A 19,772-nucleotide genomic window follows, 5' to 3' on the forward strand; every position below is an offset into this window, starting at 1 on the left:
ATGGAATATCACGAAACCATTAAAATTTGTGGTTAGGAAGTTTCCAAGCTAATAACAGTAGGCTAAAGTATAAAAAGCAGACTATAAAATTATTATGCTATTTGTGATCTCAGCATACAATAAGAAATAATATGTTAATAGTGGTTACTTTTGATTATATGAGGGAAAATAGAGAAAAGTTGTTTAGGCCTTCCTTGAGGCTATCAATTAATGAAAGATTAGTAATCTGAACAAAGTTAGTAAACAAGAAGCTGAAAAGTATCATGAGGATTTTTTTAAATAATCAAGGTCATCTTGTGCTGAAAGATTGTGGTGAGGCAAGCACCTGGGACTTTTAATGCCAGAAAGTACTTCCTGGAAAGAAGTAATGGGTCCCTTCTTAAAGTACAGAAAAACATAATTAAGTAAAATAATTATTGGTAACACTGAGGTGGCAATTTTCTTCTTGTCTGGCTCCATATTTTCTGTTTTTAATTATATAGTATTAACCTTGTAGAATATGTAGTTAAGTATTTATGATGTTTTTAAAACAAACAATATGCTTATAGAAAAAAACACACTTGACTCTATTATAAGTCTCCACTCTGGTGCACCGTCCTAGACAGTGATGGCGAACCTATGACACGCGTGTCAGAGGTGACACGCGAACTCATTTTTTTGGTTGATTTTTTCTTTGTTAAATGGCATTTAAATATATAAAATACATATCAAAAATATAAATCTTTGTTTTACTATGGTTGCAAATATCAAAAAAATTCTATATGTGACACGGCACCAGAGTTAAGTTAGGGTTTTTCAAAATGCTGACATGCCGAGCTCAAAAGGTTCGCCATCACTGACCTAGGAGAACCTAATCACTGGCCAGTCCCATCCCTTTATGGCTGACAGCAGAATCTCAATGTCCAGGAGAGAATAGCAGTACTTGGAGGCATGCTTTGTAACCTCCTACCTATTCAAAAAATGTCTCACCAATCACACTAAATTTGAATGATGTCAAATTTACTGAACTTCAACAACGAGCAGGTTTAACAAAAAAGTAAAATCCCTTATGTTAGAAACCTAACCACCAATGGTGTACCAACTCCTTACCTGTGTCCCCAATCTAAGTACCAACTTTCCTGCTAAGTAAACATGCTGTAGTTGTTTCCTGAAAAATTCAGATTTACATCTATAGCAGCATTGTTCAATTAGATTTTCTGTGATGCTGGAAATGTTCTATATCGGTGTTGTCCAATATGGCAGCCACTAGCCACTGTGACCAGTAAGCACTTGAAATCTGAGTAGTGTGACTAAAGAACTGAAATTTTCAATTGTATTTAATTTTAATTAATCTAAACTTAAGTAACTATGTGGCTAGTGGCTATCACATTGGACGGAGCTGTTCTATGGCCACCCAGATAGGTTGGTGAAACTTAACAAAGATTACAAAACAAAACAAAATCCCTTTAGTGGAAGAAGTAATAAAGCAGCTATAAAAAGCAGAAACAGCTGTGGCGAGGGTAGATACTGAAAACCTTCAGCTCTGGGTCCCTGCTGTCAGCTGATACACCTCCCCTTCCTGGGTTCTGACAATAGCATTTGTCCCCCCACCCCCCACCCCCCCGCAAAAAAAAAACTTCAGGAGAATGTTTCTGTGGGTTCTTTTTGTATTAATAATTGGACTAGCAGTATGGATTGCTCAAAGGTCATGTAACCATCCTACTTTGCTGCCAGTGCTGTATAAACTGTCGACTCCTAGCATGGTCAATGAATAGGGACAAAGGAGGCCCTTTCCTTCAATGGCAACAGTACAGGGGCACCTGTCCAACTATGAGACATGACCAAATCATTACCATTTTCATTCCTTGAACAAATATTACTGAACACCAATTGTATGTCAGGCACTATGCTAGGCTTATTACGGTGGTGAAAGAGGAGTCCCCATCTCTCACGGAATGCAATGGGGGAAATGGGCACTTACATAAAATGCTATGAAGTGAGAAGTGCTACAATAAGAGAGATGAAAAAGGACAGGTAGGGCATGCCTTCCAAAGGAACATTATTTAAAGGATGACTAAGAGATCTCCAGGCGAAGAAGGAGGTATTACAGGGAATGTAGGGGAGCAACATTGAGAATGGTGAGGAAGGAGATGTGGCAGCGAGTAAATGCATAGCTTTACAATTGGGAACTTCATAGGGACTAAAGTCCAGACTGAATACGAGGGAAGGAGTTTTGACTATTTTATATTTTTAATGAGAAACCACCGAACATTTCTGAGCAAATTACTTTTGTAACTTTGCTTCTGAAAAATTAAGCTGGTAGCAGTGTGGAGGCTGTCTGGAATTGGGGAACTGAGTTCAGATTGGGAGATTAGTTAAGAGGCTGCTGAGATAATCCACAATGACAGATAATAGGGGTCTTCAGTGAATATTTTATTTACATCTGTCCAGAATTCATGTCCCTTTCTTTTAGTAACAGGTCCCTAATTTTCCATAGGGAAATCACACCCTTGCCACTTAGTCTGGTCCATGAAGTTCTAAGGAAGTATCACACTACCCTGGACCCAGGGTTGGGCACATTGTTTAGTTCTGACTCAGCTGCATATCCCATACCCTGAAACAGGAACGTAAGTCATGTCCATCCAAAAAGAGTCAGTCCAGAATTTTTGCTTTTGCTATACGTATTGAGACTGCATTCTTTATTTATTTATTTTAGTTGGGATTGCTAAAGTTCCATTTGCTAAGGGTTGCCCTGTAGAAAAGTCTGCCTGAGAATGAAGCCAACATACCAGAATAAAGGCCACATAGATAGGGACAAATTTTTGTTTAAGCACACACCTACATTTGGCCATTCCGGAAACATTACCACTCTCTGTTTTGTTTTGTTTTCATTAATATAAGCCAATATATTTGGCAACAGAGAAGAAAATAAAGATTCAAGATAAAAATCAGGAACAGAATTCAGAGGACTTGGTGACTGCTTGGATATGGAAAATGAAGAGGGAAGAATCAAATTTCACTCTGAGGCTTCTGGCTTGGTTGATTGAGTGGAAAATTCTATTAACTAAGATAGAGAACTGAAGAGGAAAAGGTTTTGGTCAATGGAATGAGTTCAGTTTGGAGACACTATCTAGATCACTGCACCAGGAAAACTACACATGTAGCTGGGTTCCAAACTCAGAAATAGGCTGTATAGGCCAAGGCAGTCTAGGGTAACAAAGCAATGCTAGAAGAACCATTCCTTTACCTGTTTAGTACTTTCACCGGAAAATCTCCAAAAAACAAAACATCCAAAAACTGGCATTTAGGAAACCCTAGGGAAAGTGAAATATCATCCCTAAGCACTACAGCATTCTGCTAGAGTGATAACCAGCTAAGTAGAAAACAACAGGGGACAGAACTACACTCCAGGGATGAAGTTAAAGGCTAGGCCAACAAGTGTCCTCAGGGTGCCCAACTGAGACAGAGGAGCCATGGAAGGAGGAAGAGCAGGCTATATATACCACTGCAAACAGCACCAAAAGAACGCGCGCGCACATACACCTTGCTTCAAGAAAACTGGGGAGGGGACAGAAGTAGTCATTTTTTTGCACTTAATATATACCAGCACTCTGTGAGGAACCTTATGCACATTATCTTAGAGAATCTTCACAACGTACCAGTCAGGAAGGCATCATTCTTCCTACTCAGACAGGATGAACCAAATTAAGCAGTAGAACAAGGATTCAAATGCAGGCTATGAAAACGATTCTATCTGTCTACAAAGCTTATGCACATTTCACTACAACTGCTTTCAGAAAATATATTGAAAAGTTGTATTTTTAAAAAATTATGCCATCTCATCAAGATTTTTTGTGAATCAGGTGTTTTATTGGCCATAGATAGGTTTGGTTTGCACTAAACCAGCCACAATGCCTCAATTCTCAGGCACAAGGCATGCATTTATCAGTTGTCTCTCTAGAGTAGCGGTTCTCAACCTGTGGGTCGCGACCCATTTGGGGGTTGAACAACCCTTTCACAGGGGTCGCCTAAGACCATCGGGAAACACATATATAATTACATATTGTTTTTGTGATGAATCACTATGCTTTAATTATGGTCAATTTGTAACAATGATATTGGGGGTCACCACAACATCAGGAACTGTATTAAAGAGTCGCAGCAAAAAAAAAAAAAAAAAAAGGGTCGCAGCATTAGGAAGGTTGAGAACCACTGCTCTAGAGCTAAGGAGGCCATCGATGCCATGAAGCCTCACTAAACAACACATTCTGAGTTAACAACCACCAACAGAGAACAGGCTATAGCCACAACATAAGTGGCTTCGTGGGGATAATCCCACTGCTGAAATGAAGTCTTGACTAGAGTTCCTTGGTTGAGAGTCAAGCATGGATGAACAAAGAAAACAGAAAAAAACTCATAGACATAGAGAACAAACTGAGGGCTGCCCGACGGGAGGGGTTTGGGGAGACTGGGTGAAAAAGGTGACGGGATTAAGAAATACAAATTGGTAGTTACAGAATGTCATGGGGATTTAAGCATAGGGAACATAGTCAATAACATTGTAATAACTACGTATGATGTCGGGTGGGTATTAGAAGAGGGATCACCTCGTCTGACCACTATGCTGTACACCTGAAACTAATATAAAATAATATTGTCTGTCACATGTAATTGAAAGATAAATAAATAGTCAAGCATGTAAAGAGCAACAGGAAAACATACCTGCAAAGGAGCTATCCTACCGGCCTGAATTCTATGAAGTTCACTATCTTATACATTTCTTTCTCCCTATACATTAGCATAGTGAGAGACAGCAAAGCACAGGCATCAAAAGTGTAGACTCTGGAGCCCGATTGCCTGGGTTTGAATTCCAGTTCCATCAGGGATTCACTGTATGACCTTGGCAAGTTATTTACCCTATGTCTCAGTTTTCTTATCTGATACATAGTGATAATAGAGTATCTTATCCACTTGTTATGAGGATTAAATAAGTTTACCTGTAAGACTCCTGTGCAGTCCTGGCATGTGGTAAATAAGTGTTTGTTAAATATATTAAGTAAATAACTAACCCAGCTATGGGGAGAAAATTTGAACTTGAATTTTTATTTTCTTCTAGCACATAAACTGGTAGAAGAAAATAAAAAATAACCTTAAGACTTGTTTAGAATTTATATGGGGTCTCTTAAATGAAGCATTTCACAGACATCTGGAGGAAGACTAGATAGCCAAATATATACATGCAGAAACTGAAACATGGAAAAGGGAAGTAAGATGTTCGGTTTCACTAACACATCATTCATAGATCTCAGGCAAGAACCCCAGTGTCCTGCGGGTACAGCAGACGACAGGCTCACTGTGCACTTAAACAGCCAGGTCTTCACCCAGACATACCTCACTAATTTTCCCTTACTGACATTTTCTCAGAGGTAAATATTCTACCTCCAGTCTTTGCACCCCAGCTGCCCCTAACACCATAACTGTTTTTAAAAGTCAACCAAGACTCCCTTAAGCCACAGTCTTGCTCTATCCTACCACCACTGCTGATTGTTAAAAGGTTAAGATCAGAGTTATTAATGAAGCAAACCCTAAATATGGGATGCACCTCTATATAAGTCACCATTTGAAGCCGTTTTTGCCCTGGCCAGTGTGGCTCAGTTGGTTGGAGCGTTGTCATGCACTGAAAGGTTGAGGGTTTGATTCCCTGGTCAGGCACATATCCAAGTTGCAGGTTTGGTCTCTGCTTGGGACGCACAGGAGAGGCAACCAATCTATGTTTCTCTCTCACATTGATGTGTGTGTGTTTCTCTCCCTTTCTCTCTCTCTAAATTCAATACACATGTTGTCGGGTGAGGATTAAAAATAATCATACATAAAATCGTTAAAAAAAAAATCTTAAACCCTTTAATTTCTAGAAACTATGAACTTGATGACAATAGTTCCATATAGATAAATGTGAGGTTGCTTAGTTGCAGCTGTGAGGAAGAAGCGAAGGGTTGGAAAATGAGAAGGAAATGACAGAGGTCCTGCCACTCTCTGCCAGGGATCCAGCAGTGACAAAGGGCAGACACACAATTTCCAGTCTCATTAGCAAGCCCCCACCCGACACGACTGCGGTTACAATGGCTGGCTTTCATCCACAGGCCAGCCTTCCTCCTCACACTCATCGCTGCCTAAGCTCCTTTCTAGGACACTTATAATGCCTAACCTTTGCTCCCAGAAATGTTCACAACGTCAACCTTGGCAATATTGGCCCGACTTGCTTGCTGTCACCGCAAGTTTCGGTCAGAGCACCAGCCTCGTGTCCTCTTCCCATCTATAGACTCTGGAGTGGACTATCACATCTTGCTGCGGCGCCCCTCAATATTCACCTTTTCTGCAGCAACCCCTCTCACCCTGGCCTCAACATAGCCTAGCCACCCTCCCTCGCCCTCCGTAAGCCGGTTCCCTCCTCCGTCCTACCCACGCCCTGCCCGACTCTGCTCTCAGAATGTCTTCCCAAACAAGTCGCCCACAGCAGTCACCCTCATGTCTATTGCACCTGGCACGTCTCCCCACGCTCTCGGAACCCTCCCAAGCCTCCCGGTGGCTCAGCTCATTTATTCGTCCCCCGACTCCCCGGCCCTTTCCCAGCCACCTGCTCTCCTCCGGCCGGCGCTCCTCGCAGTCGCCAAGCTCCACTCCCGCACGCTGCGGCCCCATCCCGGGCTGCGACATCGCCTCCTCTCTGAAGAGAGGCGTCCCTGCCGCTTCGCCCCTCGGGGCTCCCGGAGCGCCCCCAGGAACAGAGAAGGGACCCAGGGCGGAGAGGCTCACAGCGATGCACTACACCCGGATGACCGCAGCAGCAGCGAATGCTGCCTCAGCTGTGGTTTCTATCCCTGCCACCCCCACTTCCTGCTCCAAAAACTACAACTCCCGAAAGCACTGCGAAGGCCCGGCCGCTCCCGGCATGCACCGTTCTATCCAATCCGAAGCCGCGCTGGACTGCGGACCCTGACGGCGTGCTTGTGGGCGTGCACCAGGCTGAAACGCCCACCAACGCTGGTCTCAGGAGTCCCTAAGGACGCGGACGCTTACACGCTGCTGTCACTTTTCATCCTTGGGAACCGGATTCAGAGGAAATAACGCTAGTCTGAAACCAATTATGGCTGACCCCACTTCAGCCTACACTGGTTTAACACTTGTTAGTGGTTTGGGGGGCTTAAGTCATTTTAATGAAGAGCTCACAAGCTCAGAAGAGCACAGGTTACTTTGGGATCACAAAGGAAGAGCTGGAGGGAAAGGCTTTAGGGCAGCGGTTCTCAACCTGTGGGTCGCGACCCATTTGGGGGTTGAACGACCCTTTCACAGGGATTGCCTAAGACCATCAGAAAACACATACATAATTACATATTGTTTTTGTGATTAATCACTATGCTTTAATTATGTTCAATTTGTAACAATGACATTGGGGGTCACCACAACATGAGGAACTGTATTAAAGGGTCGCGGCATCAGGAAGGTTGAGAACCGCTGCTTTAGGGGAAGGTTTCCCGGAGGAATGATGTCAGAGCAGTTTTTCTGGACGCATGTGAGTCAGCCAGAAGAAGAGAAAGTGGAGAGAGCAACATAGCACTGCTCTGTAGGGAGAGATTTAGATTAACATGAAAAAGTAGCTACTCTATTAGAAATAATGTTTGACTTTTAGGAATTTTCAAACCTGAGGTCATATTTTGTGTGTTAAAAGTGAAATGAAAGAGCCTTTTAATGCAAATTATTATTTCCAACTTCCATTTATATAAAAAAATACTCTTTGTTCAAACTTTCTCATATTTTCCTAGTAAAAGTTATACTTTTAAAGAAAAGGATCATTTTGGTCATTGGGATTTCACTTCTTTGTGTTTCTATAAATGTATGAACTTCGTTTTTTGCCATACAGTATAATCCCAAATGATCTTAACATGTTTACATGAAAGTTAGTCAGCTTCATCTGGAAATTCCAGAACTAAAATTGTAGTAAAAGTTCTGGAAAACCGGATTTTCCTCACATGTCCACGTCTGGGTTTACACGTATTTTCTTTAAAGCACTCAGTTAACAAATATGACGATAACTTACACTAGCCAAGTGTCCAATGCCCCCCTCAAACACATCCCTGTTTTCCCTCACCCCAGAGAGCCATATTCTGAATCCCTTGTTTATAATTCCACTGTTTCCCTTTTTATATAGTTTCTTTGCATCTATCTATATTCCTAAAAAGTATTGCTTTTAAAATGTGTGTGTTTTAACTTTATACAAAGGGTATTAAGCTGTATTTATTTTGGGTGGCCTGCTTTTTTTCCTTAATACATTGATCAGATTTATTCACGTTGTTATAAAATCACTATAGTTCATTGATTTTTACTGCTGTTTAATAGTCCATTGTGTGAGTACACCTGTTTATTTATACTGTCTTTCACTGATAGGCATTTGGGTTGTTTCCAGGTTTTTGCTACTGTAAACAATGCTGCTATGAATATCTTTTTACATGTCTCCACTTGTATATAAACAAGGGTTTCTCTTGAGTACATACCTATATGTGGAATTGTGAGGTAATAGGGTTATTGTCTGTTCTAGCTTTTGTTTTGAATGGTGGATTAGGTGCACTGTTTTTTAAAATAACTAATTAGTGCTCTGCCCTATGTGGCTCAGTTAGTTGGACCATCGTTCTGTACACCAAAAGGTGGTGTGCTGGAAGCCGGTCCATCCTTACTCCTTGACACAGCCGCTGCAGGGAAGAAACATCTGCATAGCATATGTTTCAAGGGACCTGGCGTATATGGCATACTGTTCTTAATATGTTTGCTCACCTTCTTGGCACTATGTGTTTTAACCAAGGTCACCTCTCCGAGAAAGGTTGTTTCCCCAGGTAGGGATTTTCCCCTGAAGTTAGGGAGGGAATAAAACCCTTTAACTAAGTGCCAAGTGGGTAGTTAATCACTTTAACTATGAACAATCACCCTTAAGCTACATAATCTTTACTCCTTTGGAATAGAAATTGATAGGATTAAAATCAACTGGTATAAATACAGATGTAACAAGACAATAAAACACAGAACCTGGCTGGAGATCCTGGCTAGAACCTGGCAAGAGGAACCTGGCTATGATGATCACCTGAACGCTGCCTCCGTGTCATTCCTTCTTCGCCGACTCCGTCCACACCTTTGGGAACCCCTGGACCTGCTGGGGCTGGACCCCAACAGTGGTGGGTTCAATTCCCAGTTAGGACATATGCCCAGGTTTCAGTTTCCAGCCCGGGTCAGAGCACATAAGGGAAGCAACCAATGATATTTCTCTCATTGATGTTTCTCTGTCTATCTCTTCCTTCCTCTCTCTAAAATCAGTAAGAAAAGAACTAATTAGTTATTAAGTCATAACTAATTGTAATGTTATTTAAAATAACTAACTAACCATGTGAAAATTGGCCATGCATGGAAAATGATCGGTATGTCAGGAACCCAGGATTATGATTAATCCAATTTTGTGCATCTGGGGTCCAAATGAAAAAAACTGTCAAATATGCAAAAATATCTAGCATCAGGATTCAATAAATGAAATGGCCTTACTTAGCAATGCTTTATGGATTGATATTTTAAAAGTCAAAAGCCTGAAGTTTATTTGATCTTGATCAACTTTGTTGTCATGATCACCAGGATGCTATTTTTATGTAAACAGTAGTAGGTCCTAAAGAACCACTGGCCAACGTGGCTCAGCAGTTGAGAGTCGACCCAGGAATTGACGCAGGTTCAATTACTGGTCTGGGTACATGCTCGGGTTGCAGGTTCCATCCCCAGTAGGGGCAGTGCAGGAGGCAGCCGGCCAATGATGTTCCTCTCTTATCATTGATGTTTCTATCTCTCTATCCCTCTCCCATCCTTTCTCTAAAAATCAAGTTAAAGAAGCCTTTTTTTTTTTTAGGCCAAAAAGAGAAAGAAAAGAAAAGAAAAGAAAGAAAGAAAAAAGACCAGGGGCAGAAAGCCAATTTCACTAGAGAATCAGCTATTTAAATAACAAATTTTAAAAGCTCATTACGTTTACCTATTTGACATAAACTCGGTTTGAAGAAGTAGTCTTCATGCCCTAGCTGGCTTTGCTCAGTAGATAGTCAGCCTGCGAACTGAAGGATAATGGGTTCGATTCTGGTCAAGGGCACATGCCCAGGTCGCGGGCTCGGTCCCCAGTGGAGGGTGTGCAGGAGGCAGCCAGTCAGTGGTTCTCTCTCTCATCACTGATGTTTCTGTCTCTCTCCCTCTTCCTTCCTCTCTGAAATCAATAAAATATATTTTTTCAAAAAAGAAATAGTCTTCTTGAATATATCAACAAATATCAATTATAGTCCTGAATATTTTTTATTATATTCGCTAGAATTATTCTTAGCAGCATTTTGGAAAATATTCTTCTAGCACATAAACTGGTACATGCCCCTGACAGGAATCAAATTTTAAAAGCTAAGGGATGTCTCTCACTGGTCAAGTAAAAAACAATTAGAGCATCAAAATGAGTTCATTCATGATACGTACATAAAGCTACATTTTTCTCAAGCACATGTACAATCCTTACACTCTTCACTCCTTTGCTTTTCAGAATATAATTTTTGAATGCAAAATGAGTATGCCAAAACCGGTTTGGCTCGGTGGATAGAGCGTCGGCCTGCGGACTGAAGGGTCCCAGGTTCGGTTCCGGTCAAGGGCATGTGCCTGGGTTGTGGGCACATCCCCAGTGGGAGATGTGCGGGAGGCAGCTGATCGATGTTTCTCTCTCATCGATGTTTCTAACTCTCTATCTCTCTCCCTTCCTCTCTGTAAAAAATCAATAAAATATATTTTTTTAAAAATGAGTATGAATTATGCTGCTAAGAATAATTTTAGTGAATATAATAAAAAATATTCAGGACTATAATTGATATTTGTTGATATAGTCAAGAAGACTATTTCTTTTTAAAAATATATATTTTTATTGATTTCAGAGAGGAAAGGAGAGGAAGAGAGACAGAAACATCAATGATAAGAGAGAACCATTATGGAAACTTAGATGTATATATAAATAAGTGTGCAAATAAAATAAATACATAGAAAAAAGAAGAAAGAAATAGGGGAAGGGAAATCTTTTTTTTGTTTTGTTTGGAAATCTTTTTTTTTTTTTACAGTTGAATGTCAGGTATGAAAGTAGAGGAATGATCGAGTTAGACAAGCATTATTTTATAGCCACGATAGTAATAATTGATTCAGGCGAGAATTATCAATAGTTGCTAAAGCCATTAGTGAAATCTGCTATTTACACAGTCTCAAACTATATTTCTACAGATTACTTATAAATGGGAAAAAGGGGTACCTTTACAATGGAGAAATCTGGTGAACACCACCTTAACCAAGTGATTAAAGTTAAGACCACCAAGAAGACAAAAAGATACCATGTGCCTCCTGATGTTAAATACTGACAAGGACACCCCATTACTTATCCTTGACAAATCTAATCACAGGGTGGCAATAAGACAAAACCAAATTGAAGGACAATCTATGCAACAACTGCCTCCAATGTTCAAAAATGTAAATTCCATAAAAGACAGAAAGGCAGACAAACTGTTTCAGATTAAATGAGACAAAAGAGGCTGGACAAAGAAATGCAACATGTGAACCTGGATTGGATCCTATATTGGAAAAAAAAATATTGCTATAAAAGATAATAATTTATTTATTAGGGTAATTGGCAAAATTTTAATATGAATTATATACATTAGAAAATAGAATTATATCAATGTTACATTTCCTAAATTTCATCATTTTAGCATGGTTATGTAAACGAATATCCTTAGAGATATATTCTATAGAGTCATGATGTCTACAACTTACTCTCAGATTATCCAACAACAAATAGTATTAATTATAGCTAGCTATCAATATGTAGATAAAGCAAATGTGGCAAAACTAATAATTGGTGAATCTTAGTGAAGGACATATGAGCATTGCACTATTGTTACCACTTCTCTCTAGACTTGAAAAGGCTTTTTAAAAATAGGCACGTATCTGCTCTGGCCAGGTGGCTCAGTTGGCTGGAGTGTCATCCCGTACACCAAATGGTTTTGGGTTTGATTCCCAGTCAGAGCATGAATGGGAGGCAACCGATTCTCTCTCTCTCTCTCTCTCTCCCTTTCTCTCTCTCTCTCTCTCCATCTCACTTTCTCTTTCAAATCAATAAACATATCCTCAGGTAAAGAATAAAACAAATAGAGCACTCAACTCTTTTAAAAAAAAAAGAAATGTTCAGTCAATTTTGCAAAATGATCAATTCACTGACTTTACCAAATTTACTGATTTACTGAAATTCCTTTTTTCTTTGTTTTAACAAAGCTTATAGCAATTCATATTGGATGAATTGGTTTTAAAAAGCTTTTAAAGGCCCTGGCCAGGTAGCTCAGTTGATTGGCGAGTCATCTGATATACCAAGGTTGGGTTGTGAGTTTGATCCCAGGTCAGGACACATATAATAATTAACCAATAAATGCATAAATAAGTGGAACAGCAAATCTATGTCTCTCTCTCTCTCTCTCTCTCTCTCTCTCTCTCTCCCCCTTCCCTCTCTCCTTCTCCCCTCCCTCCCTCCTTCCCTTCCTCCCTCCCTCCCTCTCTCTAAAATCAATTTCAAAAATTTTTTAAAAAGACTTTTGAAGAATTTTGCCAAGTTTTAATTGACTGGTTTCTATTTTATCTTTACAGCAACTTCTCTACCCCCTTGATGCAGTTAGTACTGGGTTCATTTATTCAATTACATAGTAAAGTTCCTTGCCAGCCATAGGCAATACATATTAACTCCAGAATTCAGAAAGTCAATGTGGAATTTTTAAAATCTTATTTCTGGACTGATCAAATCCTTAACACACTTGAAGAATGTTCGATGTGTCTCTGTCCCAGTCCCTACAGCTCTATCTGGATAAAAATGGGCCAGGAGAAGGGATCCTTTACTGCGGGAAAGGGAGAGATGAGAGTTAGTCCAGCCTGGGCTCTTCATACCAGAGCAGGGAGGTCAAGGGGCAAAGAGAGAAGGATAAATGCCTAATGGCCCCATGACCCTGGCTCTCCAGACCTTCCTAGATACCAATCTACTCAGCACAAATTGAGAATATATTTTTAAAAGGAACAGATTTAGGTATATAGGCAGAAATTGTGATTTATGTAATTTGTGTAGCTTCAGAAAATTCCACAATTGGTCCTTCAATGAATTGCCCTACAACCCTTGGTAGACAGGACTCCTGCCCTGCCCAGAGAAGATAAAGCCTAATAAGGAGTGAACTAGAGGTCCAACCCCTGGGTCCAGGAAGAATTCCCCTTCGAGTTCCCCTGTCTACCCAGAGCAGTTCCCCTAGTCAGAGAAAAGCTGATGATAGTCATGGACGTGGAGACCAGCAATGCCTCCAGCAATGCCTGCACCCTGCCTGTCACGTTCTCTGCTGTACCACAGTATTGTAGCACAGTGTCTTACTCGCACTAGGAAATCAAACTCCGTTTGAATAAATGAATGAAAGAATCCTTAGATTAAAAGGAAGAGTAGAACAACTAGAAAAACTTAGAACAAAGAAAGGGCAACACAAATGAGGAACAGAAAGCTCTAGCAGCCCTAACCGGTTTGGCTCAGTGGATAGAGCACCGGCCTGTGGACGCAAGGGTCCCAGGTTCGATTCCGGTCAAGGGCATGTATCTTGGTTGCGGGCACATCCCCAGTGGGGTGTGTGTAGGAGGCAGCTGATCGATGTTTCTCTCTCATCGATGTTTCTAACTCTCTGTCCCTCTCCCTTCCTCTCTGTAAAAAATCAGTAAAGTATATTTAAAAGAAAAAGAAAGTTCTAGCAAACTGGCAAAGAAAAAACTACTGCATCTGAAAACAGTGATAAAAGGGGTAGAATGAGAAAAGTTGAGCAGAAAAGAAAAACTGTAATGTACATACAAGTAGCTTAAGGGAGTTAAGTATAATAATAATAGTTATACCTAACTATAATACATATTACACCTACATATAATGCAATTATACTCACCTCCCTTATATCAATATAATAGAAATTATAACAACATATGAATTATAAAAATTCTCTTTATTAATATTATTATTATTATTATTATTATTTTAATCTTCACCCAAGGATATTTTTCCTTTTTTTTTTTTTTTTTAGAGAAACCCAGGGCCCTGGCCGGGGAGGAGCCTGCAACTGAGGTACATGCCCCTGACAGGAATCAAACCCGGACCCTTAGGTCTTCAGGCCAATGCTCTATCCACTCAGCCAAACTGGCTAAGACTAAAAATCCTCTTCTGAAATACAAAGAAGTTGATACAAAAATCAGACAAAGACATTACAAGAAGAAGAAATTACACACCAAGATCACTCATAAAAAAAGAAACAATATCCTTGACAAAATACTAGCAAATCAAATCCAACACTATATAAAAAGGATAACATACCATGACTAAGTAGTTTTATCATAGAAATGCAAAGTGATTCAACATTTAAAAAATCAGTCAATGTAATTCACCATATTTATAAATTTAAAAAGAAAACCCATTTGGTCATCTCAATAGATGCAGAAAGAGCACTAGATAAAATTCAACGTTCACTCATGATTACAATTGTCAGCAAACCAGGAGTAGAAAAGAAACCTCTTGAACCTGTTAAAGGGCATGTACAAAAAATCTAACATCATACATATTGGCGAAAGACTGAATGCTTTCCCTCTGGGATTGGGAATGAAACAAATAAAAATTTAGCTAATAAAAATTTAAGACTCCCAGTTAAATAATGTCCACTTTTATCATTCCTGTTAAACATGGTACTAGAATCCCCAGTCAGTGCAATCAGGCAAGAAAAAGAATACAAGGCATACAGATTGAAACAATTATGCTGAGTGAAATAATCCAGATAAAAAAGAGTATAGGCCCTGGCCAAGTGACTCATTTGGTTAGAGCAGTGGTCGGCAAACCTCAGCTCATGAGCCACATGCGGCTCTTTGGCCCCTTGAGTGTGGCTCTTCCACAAAATACCACGTGCGGGCGCACACGTACACGGAACGTTGTGGAGTGAAAGAAGATGTCGAGTCGAGGATTGAGAAAGGAGATAGACGAAGCAAGTATACAAGACGAGTGTGGATGGGAGAGTTGGAAGGGGTCGACCTCAGTGAACTGTACCTCAATCAGATTGAGGACGTTTTAAACAAAGGCCAGCTTAGGAGTACCCTAATTAAGTTAATAACAATGTACCTACCTATATAGTTTAAATTTAAAAATATTTGGCTCTCAAAAGAAATTTCAATCGTTGTACTGTTGATATTTGGCTCTGTTGACTAATGAGTTTGCCGACCACTGGGTTAGAGTGTCATTCTGATATGCCAAGGTTGCAGGTTCAATCTCCAGTCAGGGCACATATAAGAAGCAACCAATGACTGCATAAATGAGTGGAACAACAAATCTCTATCTATCTATCTATCTATCTATCTATCTATCTATCTACCTACCTATCTATCTATCTATCAAGATGCCCTGGCCCTGGCTGGTTTGGCTCAGTGGATGGAGCATCAGCCTGCGAACTGAAGGGTCTTGGGTTCGATTCTGGTCAAGGGCATATGCCTGGGTTTCTGGCTCGATCCCCAGTAGGGGGCATGATCAGTGATCCTCTCTCATCGTTGATGTTTCTATCCCCCCCTCCCTTCCTCTCTGAAATTAATAAAAATATATTAAAAAAAAAAAGAGGCCCTGGCTGTTTTGCTTGGTTAAAGTGTCGGCCCTCAGACAGAAGGGTTGTGGGATTAATTCTCTGTCAAGGGCACATACCTTAGTTGCAGGTTCCCCTGGCCTTGCTGGGGGGGTGTGCGGGACGCAACCAATTGATGTGTCTCTCTCATGTCCATGTTTCTGTCTCTCTCTCGCCCTCCTAACTCTTTTCCACTTTCTCTAGAAATCAATGGGAAAAACAAACAAACAACGAGAAAATTCTAGAAAATTCAAATTAATCTATAGTGACAGAAAATATATCAGTGGTTGCTTAGGTAGTGATTGGGGCTAAGGATTACAAAGAAGCACTAGAAAACTTTTGGGGATGATGGATTTATATATTATGCTGATTATGGTAGTGTTTTCACAAGTATGTACACTGTACATCTGTATAAAATGCACACTTTAAAAGTGTATTTTATTGTCCATTAATTATAACTCAACAAAGCTGAAAAAAGGGGAGTTTAAAAGACATATCAAACTAATAAAAATAGTTAAGGGTTATATAATAAGACTTGTGCTTACCTTTGAAGATAATGTAGATTTCTTGTGAAAAGAAATCCAGAACATATTAATCAAAAAGTATAACGTTAAGGTTCCCAGATTTAGCAAATAAAAATATACCACTCCCAGTCAAATTTGAATTTCAGATAAACAATGAATAATCATTTAGTATAAATTATCCTAAATATTGCATGCAACATAGTAAAAAAAAAGAGAGATGTTTACCTGAAATCTGGAACAAACTTATATTACTAAATAATGGTTCATTGTTTATCTGAAATTTAAATTTAACTGGTCTTTTTTTTTTTTTTTTTTTTTTTTTTAATATATTTTATTGATTTTTTACAGAGAGGAAGGGAGAGAGATAGAGAGTTAGAAACATCGATGAGAGAGAAACATCGACCAGCTGCCTCCTGCACATCTCCTACTGGGGATATGCTCGCAACCCAGGTACATGCCCTTGACCGGAATCGAACCTGGGACCTTTCAGTCCGCAGGCCGACGCTCTATCCATTGAGCCAAACCGGTTTCGGCAAATTTAACTGGTCTTGAATTTTATCTGGCAATCCTAGTATTGTCTTCTCTGCAGTGGACAAACTCTAACCTCTGAAGAGGGCAGCTGCTTGACTTCTGTTTATTTTTACTTGTGCAAAGCTGCCAAACTGCTGTACTCTACACAAAGGATGCGTGTTTAGTGTCCAGCACAATGCCTCATTCACAGTAGGTGCTCAGAGATTATTTTTGCTCTGCAAGCTGTGTGAAGATAGGGTCTGCATCCACCATGCTCACCATTTTATCCCCAGGGCCTATTACAATGCCTGGTGCTCAATGAATAGATCATTAAATGAATAGTTGCCTCTCATACTCCAGAAAATGGCAGAGTTGACCTTATGTACTCCAACCCTTGAAGCTGGCTGATGAACTTCTTTGACTAGCACCAGTCCTGATTTCTTGGCTTGACTCCCTCTTTACTATTGCTGTATGTGTCTCAGGTTGCTATTTTGTGACTGACCTTGAATGTCTCTCTTTTTTTTCTTGTTTTTCCCTAGGGAATCTGGGTGATTACTCTGAGACTCTGAAACCTTTGGCCCTTGGAAAAATCTGAAAGTCTGAAACACAATAGCTAGGTTTGTTCATGAAATATTGGGGCGTGTTCTTTTCAGAGATAAGGAGATTTGGGATGGAGCTCAGTTTGGGGGAGAAGACCAGAATAAACGGAAACTTTTATATACTGGTGGTGGGAAGGATTTATATATATTTTGGGAGTTTTATTATCTATTTTATAAATATATGAAGTACAAAAATTCATCCAAACTCTAAATGCATTAATTTTCTTCCATAAAATTAAGAACTTAATCTAAGATTCCTCCCTGTAAACACAAATAAGCAGAGACTGTATCAGTTATTTCTAGTGAGAGAAGGATAGTGTGGAGAAAAATGTCTTGTGCTTAGATTTTACAATTGTAAGGAATCTTACTAATAATTAAGTATAACATATGCAGGGTGTCCCAAAAAATGTATACATACTTTAACAGCTGATAGTTCAATTTTGAAAATGAAGTCTATTTTAATAAACACTGCCTTCATCATTATTCAGTGTGTGTATACATTTTTGGGGACACCCTATATTTAGTACAACTACTTCCTTGTTTTGAAGGTGAGTGTGAGGCCCAAACACTCTTACAAGTTCACACAGTGATTACATGACTAAAGTGAGTGGAAAAAAAATACAACTCAATAAAACCTAGGTCTCCCTCCTACTTTTAGCTCTATAACTCAGTTTTCTGGTTCTTAGCTGTTGGAAAAGAAATAAAATCAAGCACATTGTGCTAAGAGCATATCTATTATTCTCCTTGACATTCAAAATGTTGTTCTTAGGTCCTTTTGAGTCTAAACCTTCCTCTACCTTTAAAGTTTCTTATACTACTTCATTGGTGTGTCCTCACTTGATACACTCTTTTTCTCTGGTTATATTTTTGGAGGGGGGGGGGCAAATTAACTACTGTGGTTTAGGTCACTGGTTCTTTTCTATGCAAAAAGAAATTTCAGGAAGTGAAAAGGAGGAAGGTGGCAGAGATTTCTACAGGGACAGAATACCTGCCCCCGGTTTTTTCCTTAGATGCAAATGCTTTCGGTAGTTTTGAGCTGTTATGAGGATGATATAACCTAAATGCTTCCACACAAGTGCAGTTAATTTGAAGGAGGAGGAGGAGGTAAGAAGAGAGGGAATATCACGTTTTGTAAATAGAAAAAAAAATATTATGCAAACATTCAACAAATAATATTTTCCTGTAGGGATAATTAGGAAGAAAATAAATCCTCCTATTAATTCCCAACGCAAATGAATTAGAGAAAAATGCAGCCAAATAAGCAGAGGTACTTACCCCTCTCCCAAGGGAAGATGAAGTCTTTATATTAAGTCGCAAGTACCGTGCTCACTGTTTTCAGAGTACCGTTTGAGAAACGGTACAGTACTGATAGGGGAGACGTTAGCATTTACTTCTATCGCTACTGCCGCGAAATTTGTCAATGCAGCCTTCGCTTTGCGTCCAGACGTGGCGGCGACTCCTGTGGCAGGTGGTGGAGCTGGCCGGGGGCGGGGAAGGGGAGCTGGGAGGGAATTCTGCAACCTGGGTTCACAGGGGTCTGCCCTGCCTCCGAGGCTGCATTGCAGTGGGGTGTGAAAGGTTCATGTGTGCCAAAGCTTTGGGGCCTTTCTGTCGCAGGAGGGACTCAAAGGACACCGAGGAATATGATCTCATTTAAGGCACGTGATTCTGAGGTGCTCAGGGTCCAGCATTCCCCAATTTGGGCGGAAAGGCAAACTGCTGAGACGACGGCCCTTGCCAGCGCCCAGAGCAGCGGGTGCAATGTTTTCTCCTGTCCGGCAGGGGCCGCTGGCAGCGAGGACCAGCTTGGGGCGGCACTCTTGGCGGCCGCCGGTCTCTGTAGGCCCGCCCCCTGCGCGCAGCCGCGGGTGGAAGGCGAGGACGGCGCTAGCACGCGTGCGCGCTCACTCGGTGCAGCTGGTCTGCGAGCGTAAGTGGGAGGTGGCAGGCCTCGGTCTCTGGCCTTGTCGACTGACTGAATCCGCCCGACGCCTCCAGCCATGAACCGGTTTGGTACCCGGCTAGTGGGAGCCACGGCGATCCCGTCGCTGCCGCCGCCGAAACCCCGCAGTAATGAAAACCTCGACAAAATTGATATGTCTCTGGGTGAGGAGCCGAGTTGGACCGAGTTGGAGTGGGGGGAGGGTGTGGGTGGGACCAAGCACCGCGGTTTGTGGGGGGAAGGGGCGGTTGGCCATAGTTGCCGATCGAGTTTTTTTGTGGGTGGGCGGAACCAAGTGAGGGCCACTGGGGGCCGGGGAGCGCCGCGGGGCCGAGGGCTGGGGTTGAACCTGCGGGGCCCGGCCGCCCCCTCGGCGGGGCTGTCTGAGGGGCGGCGGTGGGGGGGCGGGGGGCGCTGCGGGCCCGGCGGTGTGGAGGGCAGAGGGGCGCGGGGCCTGTTCGCCCTGCCGGGG

General features: G+C 41.1%; 2 protein-coding genes across 14 annotated transcripts in view; one reads left to right on the forward strand and one right to left on the reverse strand.

Moving 5' to 3' along the window:
- RUBCN (rubicon autophagy regulator) overlaps nt 1-19,091 on the reverse strand; it is a 67,502-nt gene extending 48,411 nt beyond the window's left edge. For 9 of the 10 annotated variants that reach the window (XM_059687545.1, XM_059687547.1, XM_059687540.1 and 6 more), the window contains exon 1: nt 6,614-6,870. In XM_059687545.1, the coding sequence (XP_059543528.1) occupies nt 6,614-6,693 (80 nt within the window). In that variant the 5' untranslated portion in view covers nt 6,694-6,870. Of the gene's footprint in view, nt 1-6,613; nt 6,871-18,633 lie in introns of those variants that run through there. The other variant, XM_059687548.1, reaches the window with a different exon arrangement.
- Nucleotides 19,092-19,230: 139 nt separating this feature from the next.
- The window catches only part of FYTTD1 (forty-two-three domain containing 1), a 42,394-nt gene continuing 41,852 nt past the window's right edge, over nt 19,231-19,772 (forward strand). For 2 of the 4 annotated variants that reach the window (XM_059687551.1, XM_059687553.1), the window contains exon 1: nt 19,237-19,464. In XM_059687551.1, coding sequence (XP_059543534.1) covers nt 19,359-19,464 — 106 coding nt within the window. In that variant the 5' untranslated portion in view covers nt 19,237-19,358. Of the gene's footprint in view, nt 19,465-19,772 lie in introns of all 4 variants that reach the window. The other 2 variants (XM_059687552.1, XM_059687550.1) reach the window with 2 other exon arrangements.

This window comes from Myotis daubentonii, chromosome 3 (genome assembly GCF_963259705.1).
Source record: "Myotis daubentonii chromosome 3, mMyoDau2.1, whole genome shotgun sequence".
NCBI lineage: Eukaryota > Metazoa > Chordata > Mammalia > Chiroptera > Vespertilionidae > Myotis > Myotis daubentonii.